Source organism: Nyctibius grandis, chromosome 4 (genome assembly GCF_013368605.1).
Source record: "Nyctibius grandis isolate bNycGra1 chromosome 4, bNycGra1.pri, whole genome shotgun sequence".
NCBI lineage: Eukaryota > Metazoa > Chordata > Aves > Nyctibiiformes > Nyctibiidae > Nyctibius > Nyctibius grandis.
The window spans coordinates 76,398,709-76,413,059 of record NC_090661.1 but is presented as its reverse complement, the minus strand read 5'-3'; the positions used below and the strand labels follow the sequence as shown (position 1 = coordinate 76,413,059).

Below are 14,351 nucleotides of genomic sequence, written 5' to 3'. Positions count from 1 at the left end.
GGGAACAACTAGGATATCCAGATTCCTCCCAGGAAAGAGGACATGGGCTGCTTTTAAGACAAAAGCTGCCATTGGTTCTGTGGGATCAGTTCTCCTGGGAAATCATTCCATACTTCTCAAGATACTTTACCATGAACCGCAGTAGATTAAAACCTTGCGGTCAAATACTGATACGGCCAGTCAGTTCTTGGCAGATGGTGTTCAAATGCTGTATCTACAAAATACAACGTAAATGTTGTGCTGACAGGAACACAGAAATATACAAGATAGGAACTACAATAAAATACATTCACATTTATAACCTGAGACGTAATCTGATAGACTGTGAAAGAGCAAATGCTTTTGAGAGTTATTGAAGAAAAACATTATTAGTTTAAATTCCCACCTCCTCTTGAAGGCAGCACCATTAGGCCAACATTGGGAATTCTTATAAATCACATTTCAAATTTGATATAGAATATTAGCTTTCATTGAGAGATCTGATATGTTTGTAGCCTTCAGTTTGTATAGTCAATACTTGTGAGTGTGGGCTGGCACTGGCACTGCCTGCTGTCAACAGCCTCGCTTTGTTCCCTCCTGCAGTTTTCTCTCTTCAGTCTGGGATGTCAAAAACACTTTATTGATTGTGCATGGAGAAACTTAATCTGGTTAAATGGATACTGTCCTATCACAGAACAACATGTAGTTGAAGGCTAGTAAAGAAACAGGTAGAAAGAGTGGAAGCAAAGACTGGCCATTCAAATAGGACCAGGTTTCTTTTAACTCTTATGGGAACAGCAGAGGAAAAACTACCTAGGAAAATGGCAGACTGTCCATTTTCTCACGTTTTCAAATGAGACAAGATGCCCTTTAGAAGCTATGTGGTGACACGCAATTTACTAACCTCAATATTTGGGTAAGAGGGTGAAATCTAGTGGACTGTAATATACAGGAAGTGAGATGAACTGCCGAGCCTTTATGGCCTTTTAGTCTGCATTCTTTAAAATAAATCCATTGTCTGTCTTGGCAACGGTCTTTGTGGTGGAATCTCCTTTTGTGAAGAAGAGTTTCAACAAATTTGCAAAAAATAAAACATAAAAATGGATGCATAAGAGGTGTTTCTACCAATTCCTTATTATGAACCTCTAAAATGCATAAAATATCTGTGAGTCACACATAGAAAAACAGAAGGAAAAGACCAAACCACACTAAGTCAGGTAGTGTATGTAACTATGGAAATGTATTCAGATAGGATCTAATCTGGTTCCCTTTGTAGTCAGCAGGAATCCTACATTTGATTCTTGGACATGAAGGTTCATCAAATGTCGTCTATTTTGTAAAGAGCATTCGGCTGTTTTGGTGTTTTTAAAATCACTCTGTCAACACAGTAACTGTAGATTTTTGCATGGTGTCTTTCATGAAAACTGAACCAGAAACTTAATCCCTTTCAATTGCCTACCTGAACAGAAGAACCTCTGCAGTGTTGAGTGGTGTACTGAGTATGCAGGCTTTCTGAAACCCCTCCTTCACACAGTGGGAACAGGAAATTCCTGGATTTTTTGCAGAGTTCCGATGAAGTCTCTGTATGCTCAACATTCTCTGTGTGCTGAAACATTGCTAGTCACATAATGCCACTGGTTATTGTTGTCGTTCCGTCTCTTTTTCCATTCTCTTCATTCATTCCTTGCTGAGTGAAGCAAGAAAATGGTTAAAACAGTTAAAAGGGGATCATAATACCTAAACGCTGGGAATGCATGTCAGAATTAATAATTCCTTATTTTTGTGGGACAGTGAATCTTTAAAGGTTGTGTGATCTGGAGTGTACAAACCCTTTTTTTTTTTTTTCCCCGCCCCCAGCATAGTAGATTGGGCAAATCTGACCTGTTAGTAATGTGTTATTCTGACTTGTAAATTGCAAGCTTAATGTTTCTAAATTGCAGATTTCCCATCTCTTCATCTATATTTACATAAGAATTTGAGCCAGTATTTATATTTTTGGTTTGTTCTTGCTGGCTGTTGCAGGTAATGGCAAACATGTGCAATGGCTACGTGGGAAGGATGGTGAGGTCTGGGTCTGGGTCATGGGAGAAGCCCCAGGTGACAAGCCGTACGAACAGATATCAGAGGAGCTAATAGCAGAGCGAGCCAGGCAACAAGCACAGAAGGAGGCAGAAGAACTATGGTGAGGATTTAAGAATCTGAATTCAGGGTCCACTTGGCATAATGAGAGACATGGCCTTGTAGAAAGGCAGCAGGTAATGGTGGGTAAAACTGGTAAGTATGTTTTGTGACCATTTGTTTTCACTTGTTTTGGCAATTTTTCAGCACATGAAAAATGTAATTTTATTTTTATTGAATGGAGAAAAACAAAAACCTTCTTTCACAAAAAAAGTGAAGCAGTTTTTCTTTTGGGAAATTTGCTAAACCATTGACCTGTTTGTAAATAAATAAAAATGAAACAATCTGTTTTTCAGATGATTAAATTAGAAATGTCTGTTGTATCACACATCCGTGCCACAGTGGAGGTTTGGTACATAAAATCCTTTTTGAAATTGGTTTTATTTGCATGTTGCTTGTATTAGTTCTTATCCCAGCAGTTCAGAAACTGATTACATGAAGTGCTATGCTAGTGTTTCCAGCAGGGCCTCTTCCAGCTTTGGGAGATATTCAGAAGTGTTTTAATGCTTGATACTGTTGGGAAGTAGGCCACCTGCCTGCTGCACTTCCTTTCATAGTGCAGCACTGACAAGTGACAGCTTAAATTTCAGATTATTCTATTTTATTCCTTTTCATATGAGATTCTTCTTGCTTATAGGGATTGCAAATTTAAGCAGGGATTAAAAGCTTCAACCTGTGCTCTGTGTTCGTTTTACATTGTCAGTACTAATAAACAATCTCATATAAGAATTTGGCAGACATTTGCATTGGTATTTGAGAGACAATAAATTCCCAATCGTGCTTTGCTAGACTGACAGAAAAATTTTTTCAGTCAGGGAAGGAAAAATATAGGGTATGACTCAAAGACATCCAAGAAGTACTTCTCTAATTTTGAAGGTACTATTTTAATTAGTCACTTATCAAAAACTGAAAAATGTCTGCTTTCTGGATAGTTTCCTCAAATCTGGTTTGTGGTAGGTCTCTTGTTAAATACATTTTAATTCTTTCCTTGTATATTTCCATGAAGTCTTATGCTAATTATTTGTTGCAACCAGTGAGCAATCATTGATCCTCAATTTAAAAAAACAGTCAGTGCCTTAAATTATTTTATTTTCAAATTCTTATTTGAAGGAGACAAAAGGAGGCTGAAATTACAAAGAAATTCCGTGATGCTATGGCTCAAGAAAAAGCCAGAATAGTGGCAGAAAAATGGAAAATAGAAATAGAAGATCGGAAAGCTGCCAAATTGGAGGAGGAAAAAATTCAGGAGGAACTGAAGGTTTGCATAGAATAATTTAGCCTTTTTAATAGTGTTTTTATATAGATTCAAAGTCCTTGTCACCTTCAGTGCATGTTTATTAATAAGCTTTAAAACACAGAGTTGTAATTTTTCATCCTGGAATATACAAATAGCTACATAGTGTTCACCAGAACAGCTGGGTGAGTGATGCAAAAAAATTACATATCTCATTCAAAAGTGTCAGGACAATCAAACTGGTTATTCAGCTCACACATTAACAGAATTGTTCAGTCAGCTGTGCTGAGTGAATCATCCTGGGGGGAAAAATGTACAATTGTGAAATGTCTCATTTTAAGTTAGTTTGCTTGAACATATTTTGTGTATTTTGGATGAGCTGTTCACATGTTTAACTTGAAAATTCTGTCACTTTAAGATAATGAGGGATGGATCCTTCTCCTACTCAACATATGGGAAAAGTCCAGTTGGCTTTGCTGGGAGAAGTTCATTTGCCTGATTTCTGTTGACTTCATAATGAATTTTCTATGAGCCTAGTTATAGTATTTTAATGTTTGTTTGAAATAACATTTTTTTCATCTTCTCTTGTTGAAAATAACAATTTGAAAACTAAACAGGAAAAGAAGGTCTCCATCTATCCTTCTCATATTACTTTATAAAGAGAAAAACTTGCTTAGAAATGAGAAAACAAAATATAATTGGTTTAGTGTGCAGAGAAATCATCAGTCTTCTGAGTCTGGGATGTGCACTCTGGGACTGCACAAGATTGGCGAGGCTGGGTTTCCATGGAGAAAGCCTGTAGCAAAATATGACTCCTAGGAGATCTGCATCCAGTAACTTCTGTCTACACGCCTCTTCCCTGCTGACAGCTTGCTGTGTCATTTTTCCTTTCCTGGGAAGGTGATTAAAAGTGTGGAAAGGGCAGATGGACTCCCCCCTTGTCACTCTGTGATGGGAGGAATGCTGAAAAATTCAATGTTAAATTTATGTGGTTTGATTACAAACTAGAGTCAGCAAGTTACGTGTCATTCTATAAACTGTGGGACTGGGGTTTGAGGGTGGTTATGTAGCACAAAGCAAGGGCAGTTCCTGTAGCCTCCTCTGCACAAAGCTGCTGATTTACCTTTGCACAATTAATTTGAATTCATAGGAGAGAACAGGGCCTTTGAAATTTGATGTCAATGAGTAATGAAACTATACCTTTCAAGTGCCTTTATTAATGTATGAATAATGAGTAGAGCAACTAATTAAACGCTCTTTCCTCTGCTTTCCGGAAAGCAAAGCCCTCTTGAACAAAGACCGATACAGGTCTATTCACTTATATCTCTGTGGTTGATTTACAGTGCACTTGATGGGGTAAATGTCCACAAGCTCAATGTTAGTCTTATGTTTCAAAGAGACTTTTTCAAAAAGCAGAGTGAGCAACTTGTGAGACTTTTAGTGGCCAGCAGTCATAATTTTCTATTAAGGAAAACTAGACTTTCAGTTGTTGATACAATTTTAAAGGAATGGCATCAAATTCTGCTCATTTTCATATTGATGGAAAGGTAATGTCATAGTGTTCTGTGTTCCCACTGTTTTTCAGGAAGTGAGCAGGTATCCTCCATCCAACTGTGTGCGTGGTAGGAGCAAGAATTGCGGTGCTGTAAGTGGGATGAGAATTTGGTTCAGTTTCTACTTTGAATTTCAAATACTAACCTTTGGCCAGGATTTCTCTAGCCCTATTCATAAAGTTTCCAACATCTTTATCAAAGAAACAGAAACCTTTTTTCCCCCTATGATTTCCTTTAAATCAAGCATTTGAAGAGAATATTTGCAAAAATTTAAATAAATGGACCAAAATTTTTAAGAGAAGACCCAGCAGAAATTAACTCTTTGGCTTCAAAAATGAGTTTGGAAACAAGGTATTATGCAGTGATTATTTTTTAAATGCCCTTTTATTGAGTGTGCTGCCAGCATTTGCTGTATTAATACAACAACATAGTCTAATTACACTTCCAGCCCTAGGTCTTCAATTAGGTCTATAATTTGAGATCTGTTATGAGGGACTTGGACTAACAGAGGGTTTCACTAGCAGAGATCCAAATGCAGGATTGATCTCTGGTACTATAACAACACACCTTTGCTACTCAGAAAAGCAGCTTATCTATTACTTAGTCTTGAAAGAGAAGATCTTGTACTAGTGCTGTAGAACTGCTTAAAATGAGTAAAGGCATTTCAAAGACAAGCGTATCTCACAGGCTAATATGGGGGAGTTGTTGACTTCTCTGTCCACTGGCTTATTTAAGCTCACTTGGCTTTCCTTCTCCTTTCCATTTTACTCTTTTTCTAACTATTTTTGTGCAGTGGAAGAAGTACATGAAATATTTACAAACTGAATGAGTGGAAAGGTACCTAGGCAGGAAAATAGGTAAGTTATGTTTCTGGCATCTACCTCCAACTACAAAAAGTGAATAGAACTAAGGTCTTGGGAAAAAGATGGATTAACGAATCTACACATGTATGACTGCAATCATTGAAATAATGAAGAAGTGTACCTTTTCATGAATGATTCAGGGTGTGGAATGAAATGCAGATCAGTTAGCAAGCCTGCTTTAACAAGTTTAAAATATTTAATGCATTGGTAATCATCCTTCTGTGATGATGACCAGACCATGTTAAAGCAGCCTCCAAACTGGGGTATGAAAAGTTTAGTCTCTGCTAATGCTTCATCCCCTTGAAGCATTTTGACTTGGGAGATTGAAACTCTGTTCTTTCTGCTGATGTGTTTAATTTCTAACCATATTGTATCACAAACACTCCTTTTTAAAACGCTTTTATTCCTCTTGACCTATCATGGGACTTTAGGGCTGTCTGCACTAGATAAATGATATCTCACATATCAAAGTGAATGATGATCCCTGTTTCCTTTTCCAATGCTATTAGAAAAGTATTGCTTTCCTTGGTGTTTCTTAAGCAGAAACGCCTTTAATTTATGATGCTAGAATATAAATGTTGACTGCTCTATTTTTGCAGTTTAAGGACAGCTATTCTTTTATGCACCTATTGCAAAGGACAAATAAGAGAGCCAATTACTATCACTAATCTTTTGCTAATTCACAAAGGCTATGAGATCATAGGCATGATTTCCTACTGTTATCAGTTGCTGTCATTAAGAGCCTTGAACAATGTGCAGAGCTAGGGCAAATTAAAGGCATGAGTGTCAGCCAGCCAGGGGTGGGTGGTATCCTTCAGCTACATTTAGAAATAACAGAGAGATACTCTCTCAGCTTGCTCTTGATGTGGTCTACATAAAGCAAGAGAATATTAATAGTAAAGTTCTATCTGTATGACAACATCAGATACCTACCAAATTTAATAATATAAGCACAGTTGACAGTAAAGCTAGATTGCTTCTTAAAAATTCCTTGGGAGATGAAATACGTGTTAACTAAAAGCTGCCTATAAACTTTTATGGGCATTATTTTTCTTCATGCATCAAAAAATATTTAGTAGGAGTTTTAATGAGAGTGGTACTTAAGGAGAAATAATCCTTATTCTCTTGATAGGCAACAAGAGAGTAACAGTGCATTATAATTCCCTTCCACAATTTTTTTTTTTGGATGCAAGTTCATGACCTTTAATTCCAGTTGGGATTGTGTAAGTGAGCTTTTTTAAAGTGTGGATCCAAGAGTTTCTATGTCCTGTCTGTTTCCATTCTCATCAAAGATGACAGGTTTAGAATCAACCTTCAGGGAAGAACAGAATAATTAGTGCTTCAGTTCAGGAAATCTTGAATAAGGACAGCTTTTGCTTAATAGAAAGAACCCACTTCAGTCCTATTGACTTGGATGGGCTTTCAACACACGTCTGAGTGCTTTACTGTGCCTGAAAGTGCTGTGGACCTGATTCTTCAGACAATTGCTGCCAGGTGTAGAGTTTAGGAATACAGTAAAATGTCACTATCTCCACTTAGTAATGTGGGTTTCTTATGATATAGCAGTGAGCATTCTGTCTTGATCTGAAAAAACCTCTTGTTTCCAAGTAAACATCAAGCACTTGAGTGGGCCTGTTATCTTTAAGTGCAAATAAGCTGGAAGTTCAGCTCTGTGCTTCAGTTCATTCTGAAAATGCCTCAGTTGGGTCCATTCAATCACAATTACAGTAATTCAGTAATACTTCATTTTGTTTTTGTTTGTGCAACCACAGTTCAGAAGTTCTTTTTTCTATACAGTTGTCTCTTAAACAACGTTGGAAGTGAGGCAGCTGTTAGTTCCTGCTGGGAACCAGGTCTTCAGGGTTTTCTATCCTACTTGTGAGGAACTGTGATTTTCATTTTAAAGAAAAATCTTTTCCCCAATGACATCAGTAATGATTGCACTGCTGGATTGCTAGTAAAAACTAGCAAACCTCTGATATTTTCTGTGGGTAAATGGGAAAAGCTGAGCCACTAATGATGATAGTTTACATATCAGGAATTCAAGCTGTCAAGAGTCCCTAAGATTCAGAGGAAACTCTTAATAGATTGTCACTGGATCTGTGGCAAGTTACCCAAGCAGTGTCTGCTCCAGCATGTACAGTAAATCTCTCCCAGTCAGGAATGGTCCTTAGCTTTGTTTTCTGCCTCATCTAAAAGAGGGTCTTTGTGAACCAGAGTAGGTTGTTACCTCACTATGTGAGCCATGTGTGAATAGCATGTCCTGGGGCATATCCGTGCCTGAAACGTAACTTCTACATAAGCGTGACTGCATTTTGTACATTTGTCTCTGTGCAAATACAGGCACAGTGAAGTGATGGAAACGCTGTGTTCCTTTTGAGACGCTGGTAGTAGATAAGAAGATAATGTCTCTGCAAACACTATTTTCTGAGGCAAGTGAGAGAATTTTCTCAGAAAAAGACTGGGAAGGAGTTAGGACATACTTCTGATACTCACTCACGGCTCTGTTGGAAACTGTCAGGTGGGTTTGTGGAGAATGCTAATCTCTGAATTCAGCCTGCTGTGTCAGCCTTACTGAGAACAGGCTCTCCTGGAGCTGGGGACCCAGGGATTTCCAGGTTCCTTTCTTTAGAGTGGAGAGTCCTAAGGGCTCAGATCTGAAGACGAGCTGTGCTTTCAGCTCTGTGGCAGGTAGCCTGAATGTCTGCCCTGGCTCAGGGGCGGTTGCTGACTGGTCTTAGGAGATTCACAGCAGCTGTAATGCAGCTGACTAGCTACAGCAATCAGGGCTGCCAAAGACACTTCCTGCCAGCCTGAAGCATTGAGGGAATCCCAGGCATCCTTTGCTTTGGAGAGGGCTGTTGTAGCAAATATATCTTGTAGGTTTTGCCCTGAGCAGGACGGCAGTCATTCAGCTACCCTGCATCCCATAAGACTTCCCAGAGAGACCCCAAGAGCCATGGCAGGCAGAAGCTCAGTTTTTCATTGTAAAAAAATTTTGTTGTATTTTGGAGTTTCCTCAGTGCATTTTTTTAAATCTTTCTGCAGCAAAACATAAATGCTGACCTAATCTTCTCTCATCTGCATTGGACTGAAACAGGAGAAGCTAACCATGGCTAATACTAAATATTATTTAGAGCTGGCTGTAGTAAAGCTGTCAAACATTGTGAGGCACACATTTACAGTAACAAGTAACAAGTTTGTGGTAAATGCTCAACTGCCAGAGGCTAGATAAGATCATTTAGCATGTTCAAATTCTCCAGCGGAGTTAAAGCTGGAGAGGATTACTGTTGCCTATTGGATTGCCAGTGTGGTTTGTTGCAGCAGGTTGGTATTTCTTGGTAATTTGCAATTATGTACTGAATTGTCACCTTCCTAATTATTCTGGAAGAGCTGAAAGGGTCATGGCACAGAATATGGCCTCTCTCAACTGTCAGGCAGAAGGTGATGTTTGTAGATTATTACAGCTCTTCGCTCTCAGCTCTGATGTGGAGGATTGGGTTTGCAGGGAGAAGCAGATAAACTGGTTGCTGTATTCTTCCAGTGGAGTAAATGTGAAAAGTTCAGTTGTTGTTCATTTTAAATACAAACATATGCTTTTTACTCGTACTTGACAGAAGGATGACTTTTCTTATCTGTGTCATACTAACAAGGGTTGTTTCTCCTCACGCACCTTTAAGGAGTTGCACAATATACTTACACATGCATCCATATGCTAATTTGAATAATGAATTAATAAAATGAAATTAAAAATTCTGCTTCTTTAAAAAGGAAAATGATATGAAAAAGTTTTGTGAATTCAGAAACAACTGCCAGCATTGAGGTTTGTTGTTGTTGTTGTTTCTTCTTTGACTTAAATCTCCTTTTTCTCAATAAAAAAAAAGGTAGAATTTTCTTAGTAGACATTACCACTTTCCATTAAGAACTCAAACTCTGCCTGAATTCTGATTTGTTGTTTTTTTGTTTTGTTTTGCCTTTTTTTTTCAACACTTCCATTTTTTACTACAAATGCTTCAACAATAGCTACATTAAAAAACCAAACTTGTGACAAAACTCTTGTGTGATTCAGGGAAACTGCTGTGAGATTGATTTTCCCCCCCTCCATATTAAGCTTACTTTGTGGTTTGAGGTGTTGAATAGAAAACACTTTGATAACCCAGGATTACCCCCGTGTCTGTCCATCTTCCTGAAAAGATAGTCTAGATATATTGGATTTTTCAGGTAGTGAAGCTAAGTGAATAAATATTCTCGTCATAAGAATAAAGAATAGCTGATTGCATACTTTTTCCAAGAAGAGAATAAAGCCGTTTACTAGCAACTGAAATATAGAATCCCTAAGTCTATGAGGTATGTAAGAAGGTGATTTTTTTTTTTATTTTTTTTTATTCTGAAGATGCTGCTGGGCTTTGAAATCAGTGCTTCCTGGAAGCATTGACTTTTCAAAAATAATGAACTGTCCACTCAACTAATCTTTTTAGGACTCAGGAGATAACAATGGGAGGGTGATGTTAGAAATAATCAAAGATACTAGCGTTAAAATATAAGACTGAAGAACAATACTAGGCTTTTCTCTCTCAGAAATAATAAGAGCAGCCTAATTTATTGCTGCTCATTTGTGTTATGGAACTGTTATTCTCTGCACCAGGTACCCAATATTTCAGGTCTTTTGATTTGTTGTATTACCAAGATGACAGATCTTCTGCTAATGTCAACTGGTGGAGCTCAGCTGTGCTAAATGGAGAAATGTTGATTTATGTTACTTAGGGAAATAGAAAAGTGGTTGAATTCTTTCAAAGGGTGGAGATTTGCATTTGTTCTGTTTTCCCACTCTGAAGATGGTGTTGCTTGTCATTGCTAAATTGCTTACTTCTTTTCAGTCTTTTTGAATTGTCAATGGACAAAAGCATTTAGAGCTGTGTCAATTGGCTGACTATTCCTAAGCAAACCATCCCTGTGAAACTCAAGATACCTGTCCTTGTTTATTCACACTTGGTTTTACACTGTTATTTTCCATATTCATGCAAATATAACATGTCATTCTTCCTTAAACGTGCTGTTGTGATCCATGACCAGAACAACCAGTCCTGACTCCTGCTGCTGCTTCTAGCCCTCACTGAGCTTCTAGAGGTTGCAAACAGCAACACCGTTTGCTTCTGAAAAGAATTAGAGTTGTCTTCCTTTAATTCCAGATTTCTGGTTAACAAGAGATAACTTTTGCGGAGCTAGAGAGAACTGGAGGTGGGAGGAGGAGGAGAGAAAAAAAAAAGCCTTTCCTTCCCCATGGTGGCCAAAAGTGTGTTTCTGTTTCTGAGACAGACATTCTAGATACCTCTTTCACCATTGGGAAAACATGTGTGAGTCCCTTTTAGGGGCATTAAACAACATTGTTTGGACGTTCATGTTACTATAATCAGGCTGCTTTGGTATTTGTGCCCTGGCAGGTTAAGATAGGACAGACAACCTTTGAATGAGTACTTTTCCAACATATTATAAAATACAACCTATTCACTGTAGAGAAGTATTAACCAATTAATATATACTTTTACTAAATTAGTATAGCTTTTGGATAGTTCAACCCCTTTCAGCCTAAAAAGAGGCTGAATTATAAAAAACATTTATACATAGTGTGAATTTTCATATAAGTAGCATCTTCAAACACTGAACAGGAATAACCTATGTGTAAAATATTAGGTATGCAAGTTACTTTTGGGAGGATTATGAGCAACATCATGAAAGCTCAGTTTTGCATCTCCTGAACCCACAGACTGAGTATAGAGAATAATAGAAGTCAGGTTTTGGCCCCATTTTTTAAATCTCTCCACTCATATTCTTACTACTTATTAAAATAGACCATGGATTGTTTTGGTCATGCTGTGAATCCTGCTGTGATGAAAGTTTGTTTTCAAACTTAGAAAATATGCCCTTCCACAAAGTTCACAGTGCACAAAGACGACATGATGAAAAGGAACCTAAATATGTCTGATTCCCCTTTGAGAGCAGGAGCAATCCTATCTGAACATAATTTTCAGACTTTACATCATACTGTGTCTTAATAAAAAGGAAATTACCAGTACAAAGTCTGTAGCTAAACATTTGCTCAAATATATCAGCTCAGCTGATTGGCAGAACGTTTTGGTGCATTTGAGAAAATTGTTTTCCAGTTTAAAGTAATCATGGTTTTTTTTTGGTGTTTTTTTTTTTGTTTTGTTTGTTTTTGGTTTTTTTTTTTTCCTATTCTGAACTATTGCTTGTCCCATTGCAATGAAACATTAAAATCTCGCCGAAAGGGAGCAAAGTTAGGAAAATGCAAAGATCTTATGAAATCCCACTTCTGACCTTTAATAAACAAAAGTTATTTAAGGAAGACGGAAAGATCTCCCTCAAATGTAAAAAGCAGAGTTTCACCAGATTTTATGTCAGTTGCTTCACTCTAGAAATTTGGTAGGATTAACATTTTGCAACAACTCACAATCTACTTTGGGCTTCCCTTACTTATAGTTTAGGTTAGGTAACTAGGTTAGTGATTCAGGGTGATTTTACTCAGTGACTTATAACAAAATTCTTATCCAAGTTTGTTACCCAAAACGGTATAGTGTTGGTTCCATTATAAAATTAAATAAAAAATGTTCTTATTCATAATTAAAATTATTTCAATAGTATTAATAACACTTCATGAAGTTCAGTTTTGGGGTTTTTTGAGGAGTTCAATAAAACAATGAATTAAATCTGCTTCTTTGCTACCTAAGGAAACTGGGAAAATTTATTAGAAAACAGGCACAGATTCCTGTTTCTGCACTGATCAAGCTCCTGTGTTATTGATAGTGTGTGGAAGGCCAGCTGTAGAGGCAATATTTATTAGAATTTCTTCTCCTTCAAGGTCTTCTTGAAAGAGAACTTTTTTGTATGTTACTTGTAGCTACATTTTGCAAAGTGACTGGTGTGTGCTGAAGGATCTGGCTTTTCTTCCAGAATGTAATGATCTTCATATTTGGAGAACTTTATTCTCTGTGGTTATGATGACACATGGTCACAGTTGCTAAACTAAGAACATCAAGAAGTAAGTTACTGAATTCTACAAATTCTGTAGATGATGTGTATACTGCTTGAGTGACAATGATATCTCCAATGGGAGTACATGTGGGCTTAAAACGAGCACTGCTTATGGATTGTAGGATAGCACAGGCTTTGGTGCTATGTGATAAAACATGTTTTCCATATAGATTTCAGGTCTTAGATACTTACATGTTCCTTATTCATGTGATACCTGTGCATCTCAAAACATACCTTCTTCAGAAATTCGTAAGAGGTAGGAGACTTCTATTAGCCTATTGTGATAGGTGAGAAACCCAGTTAGAAGAGACAGTGATTTGTCCAAGGTAACGCAGCTGCTCTGTGGGAAGAAGCAACTGAAGCAGTGTCCTAACTTTTGGCACATTCCTCCTCTTTAGTCACCTCTGTTTTACTTAATTTTGCCTAGAAAAGAGAAGAGGAGGAAAGACAAAAGGGTGAAGAACAAATAAAGCAGCAAGAAGAAATCCGAGCAAAAGAGTTGTATCTGAGCCTCAAGCAAGCTCAGCAGCATAGTCAACACAGCGACGATGACCAGGAGTGGGAAGAACAGTGTGAGTAAAAGTACTTTCACAGGATCAATGTGTTTCTAAAAGCAAATAAAAGGAGACTTGTGGAGTGGAAAAAGATGTTGCTGAAAATCTCTTCTACCTAAAGCAATGCAAAATGCTGTATTATTTCGCAGGAAATTACCAGCTTGACCTTACAAACAGAAGTTACTGCGAGTTTACCAATTTCACATTTCTTTCTGAATAAGAATCCATGTCAATGCCTTATAGAAAATTTTTCCTGTACAGTGACTTGAGATAATTAATTTTTGTCTAATGTAATTAATTAACAGTTTTGGCTTAGTAATAATAATTCTGGACACAGCTATTTCAACAGCTTGTCCTCAGCTGTCTCTGAAGAGGTAAAATCTGTCTTCATCTGTTTTTTAATTACTTCTATATGGTGGTGGGGTCAAGCTATGATATCAGCACTGAAACTCACTTAATTTCAAAAGATTACAGTAAATAATACTTGGATTGTTGCCCTGAAAAAAATCCTTTTGGTGATGATCTCGCTCTCTGGAGGTGCTGTTCCTTTTTTATCCACCCTGAAATTCTTTATTAATATCGTCATTGTGATTAATTTAAAAATACATTAGTGATTTTTAAAAGCCTATAAGGAACAGAATAAATATATTACTATATATATGTATATGTACGTACTGTAGGTAAGTAAAGGTCCCCATTATGAGTAAATAAGACTTAATAGGTTATTGTGAATAAAATGTACATCTACTCCATCTGGAATCTATTGTATAGTTGGCTTTAGAAGTAGGACATTTGCAATAACATTTGTGCATTTTTATTGGGGGAAGAATACTTTTTGTCTGCTACATCTGTAGTGATTTGTTTACTCTGATGAAAAAGGAAATGTAATGATTGGGAAGTTTTAGCTCATGTGGGTGTATTGTATTAATTACATATAACA

General features: G+C 37.2%; 1 protein-coding gene across 2 annotated transcripts in view; it reads left to right on the top strand.

Annotated features, from left to right (window-relative positions):
* The window catches only part of SH2D4B (SH2 domain containing 4B), a 63,924-nt gene that overhangs the window by 9,640 nt on the left and 39,933 nt on the right, over positions 1 to 14,351 (top strand). For both annotated transcript variants that reach the window (XM_068399595.1, XM_068399596.1), the window contains exons 2-4: positions 2,002 to 2,161; positions 3,268 to 3,415; positions 13,285 to 13,429. In XM_068399595.1, coding sequence (XP_068255696.1) covers positions 2,002 to 2,161; positions 3,268 to 3,415; positions 13,285 to 13,429 — 453 coding nt within the window. The remainder of the gene's footprint in view (positions 1 to 2,001; positions 2,162 to 3,267; positions 3,416 to 13,284; positions 13,430 to 14,351) is intronic.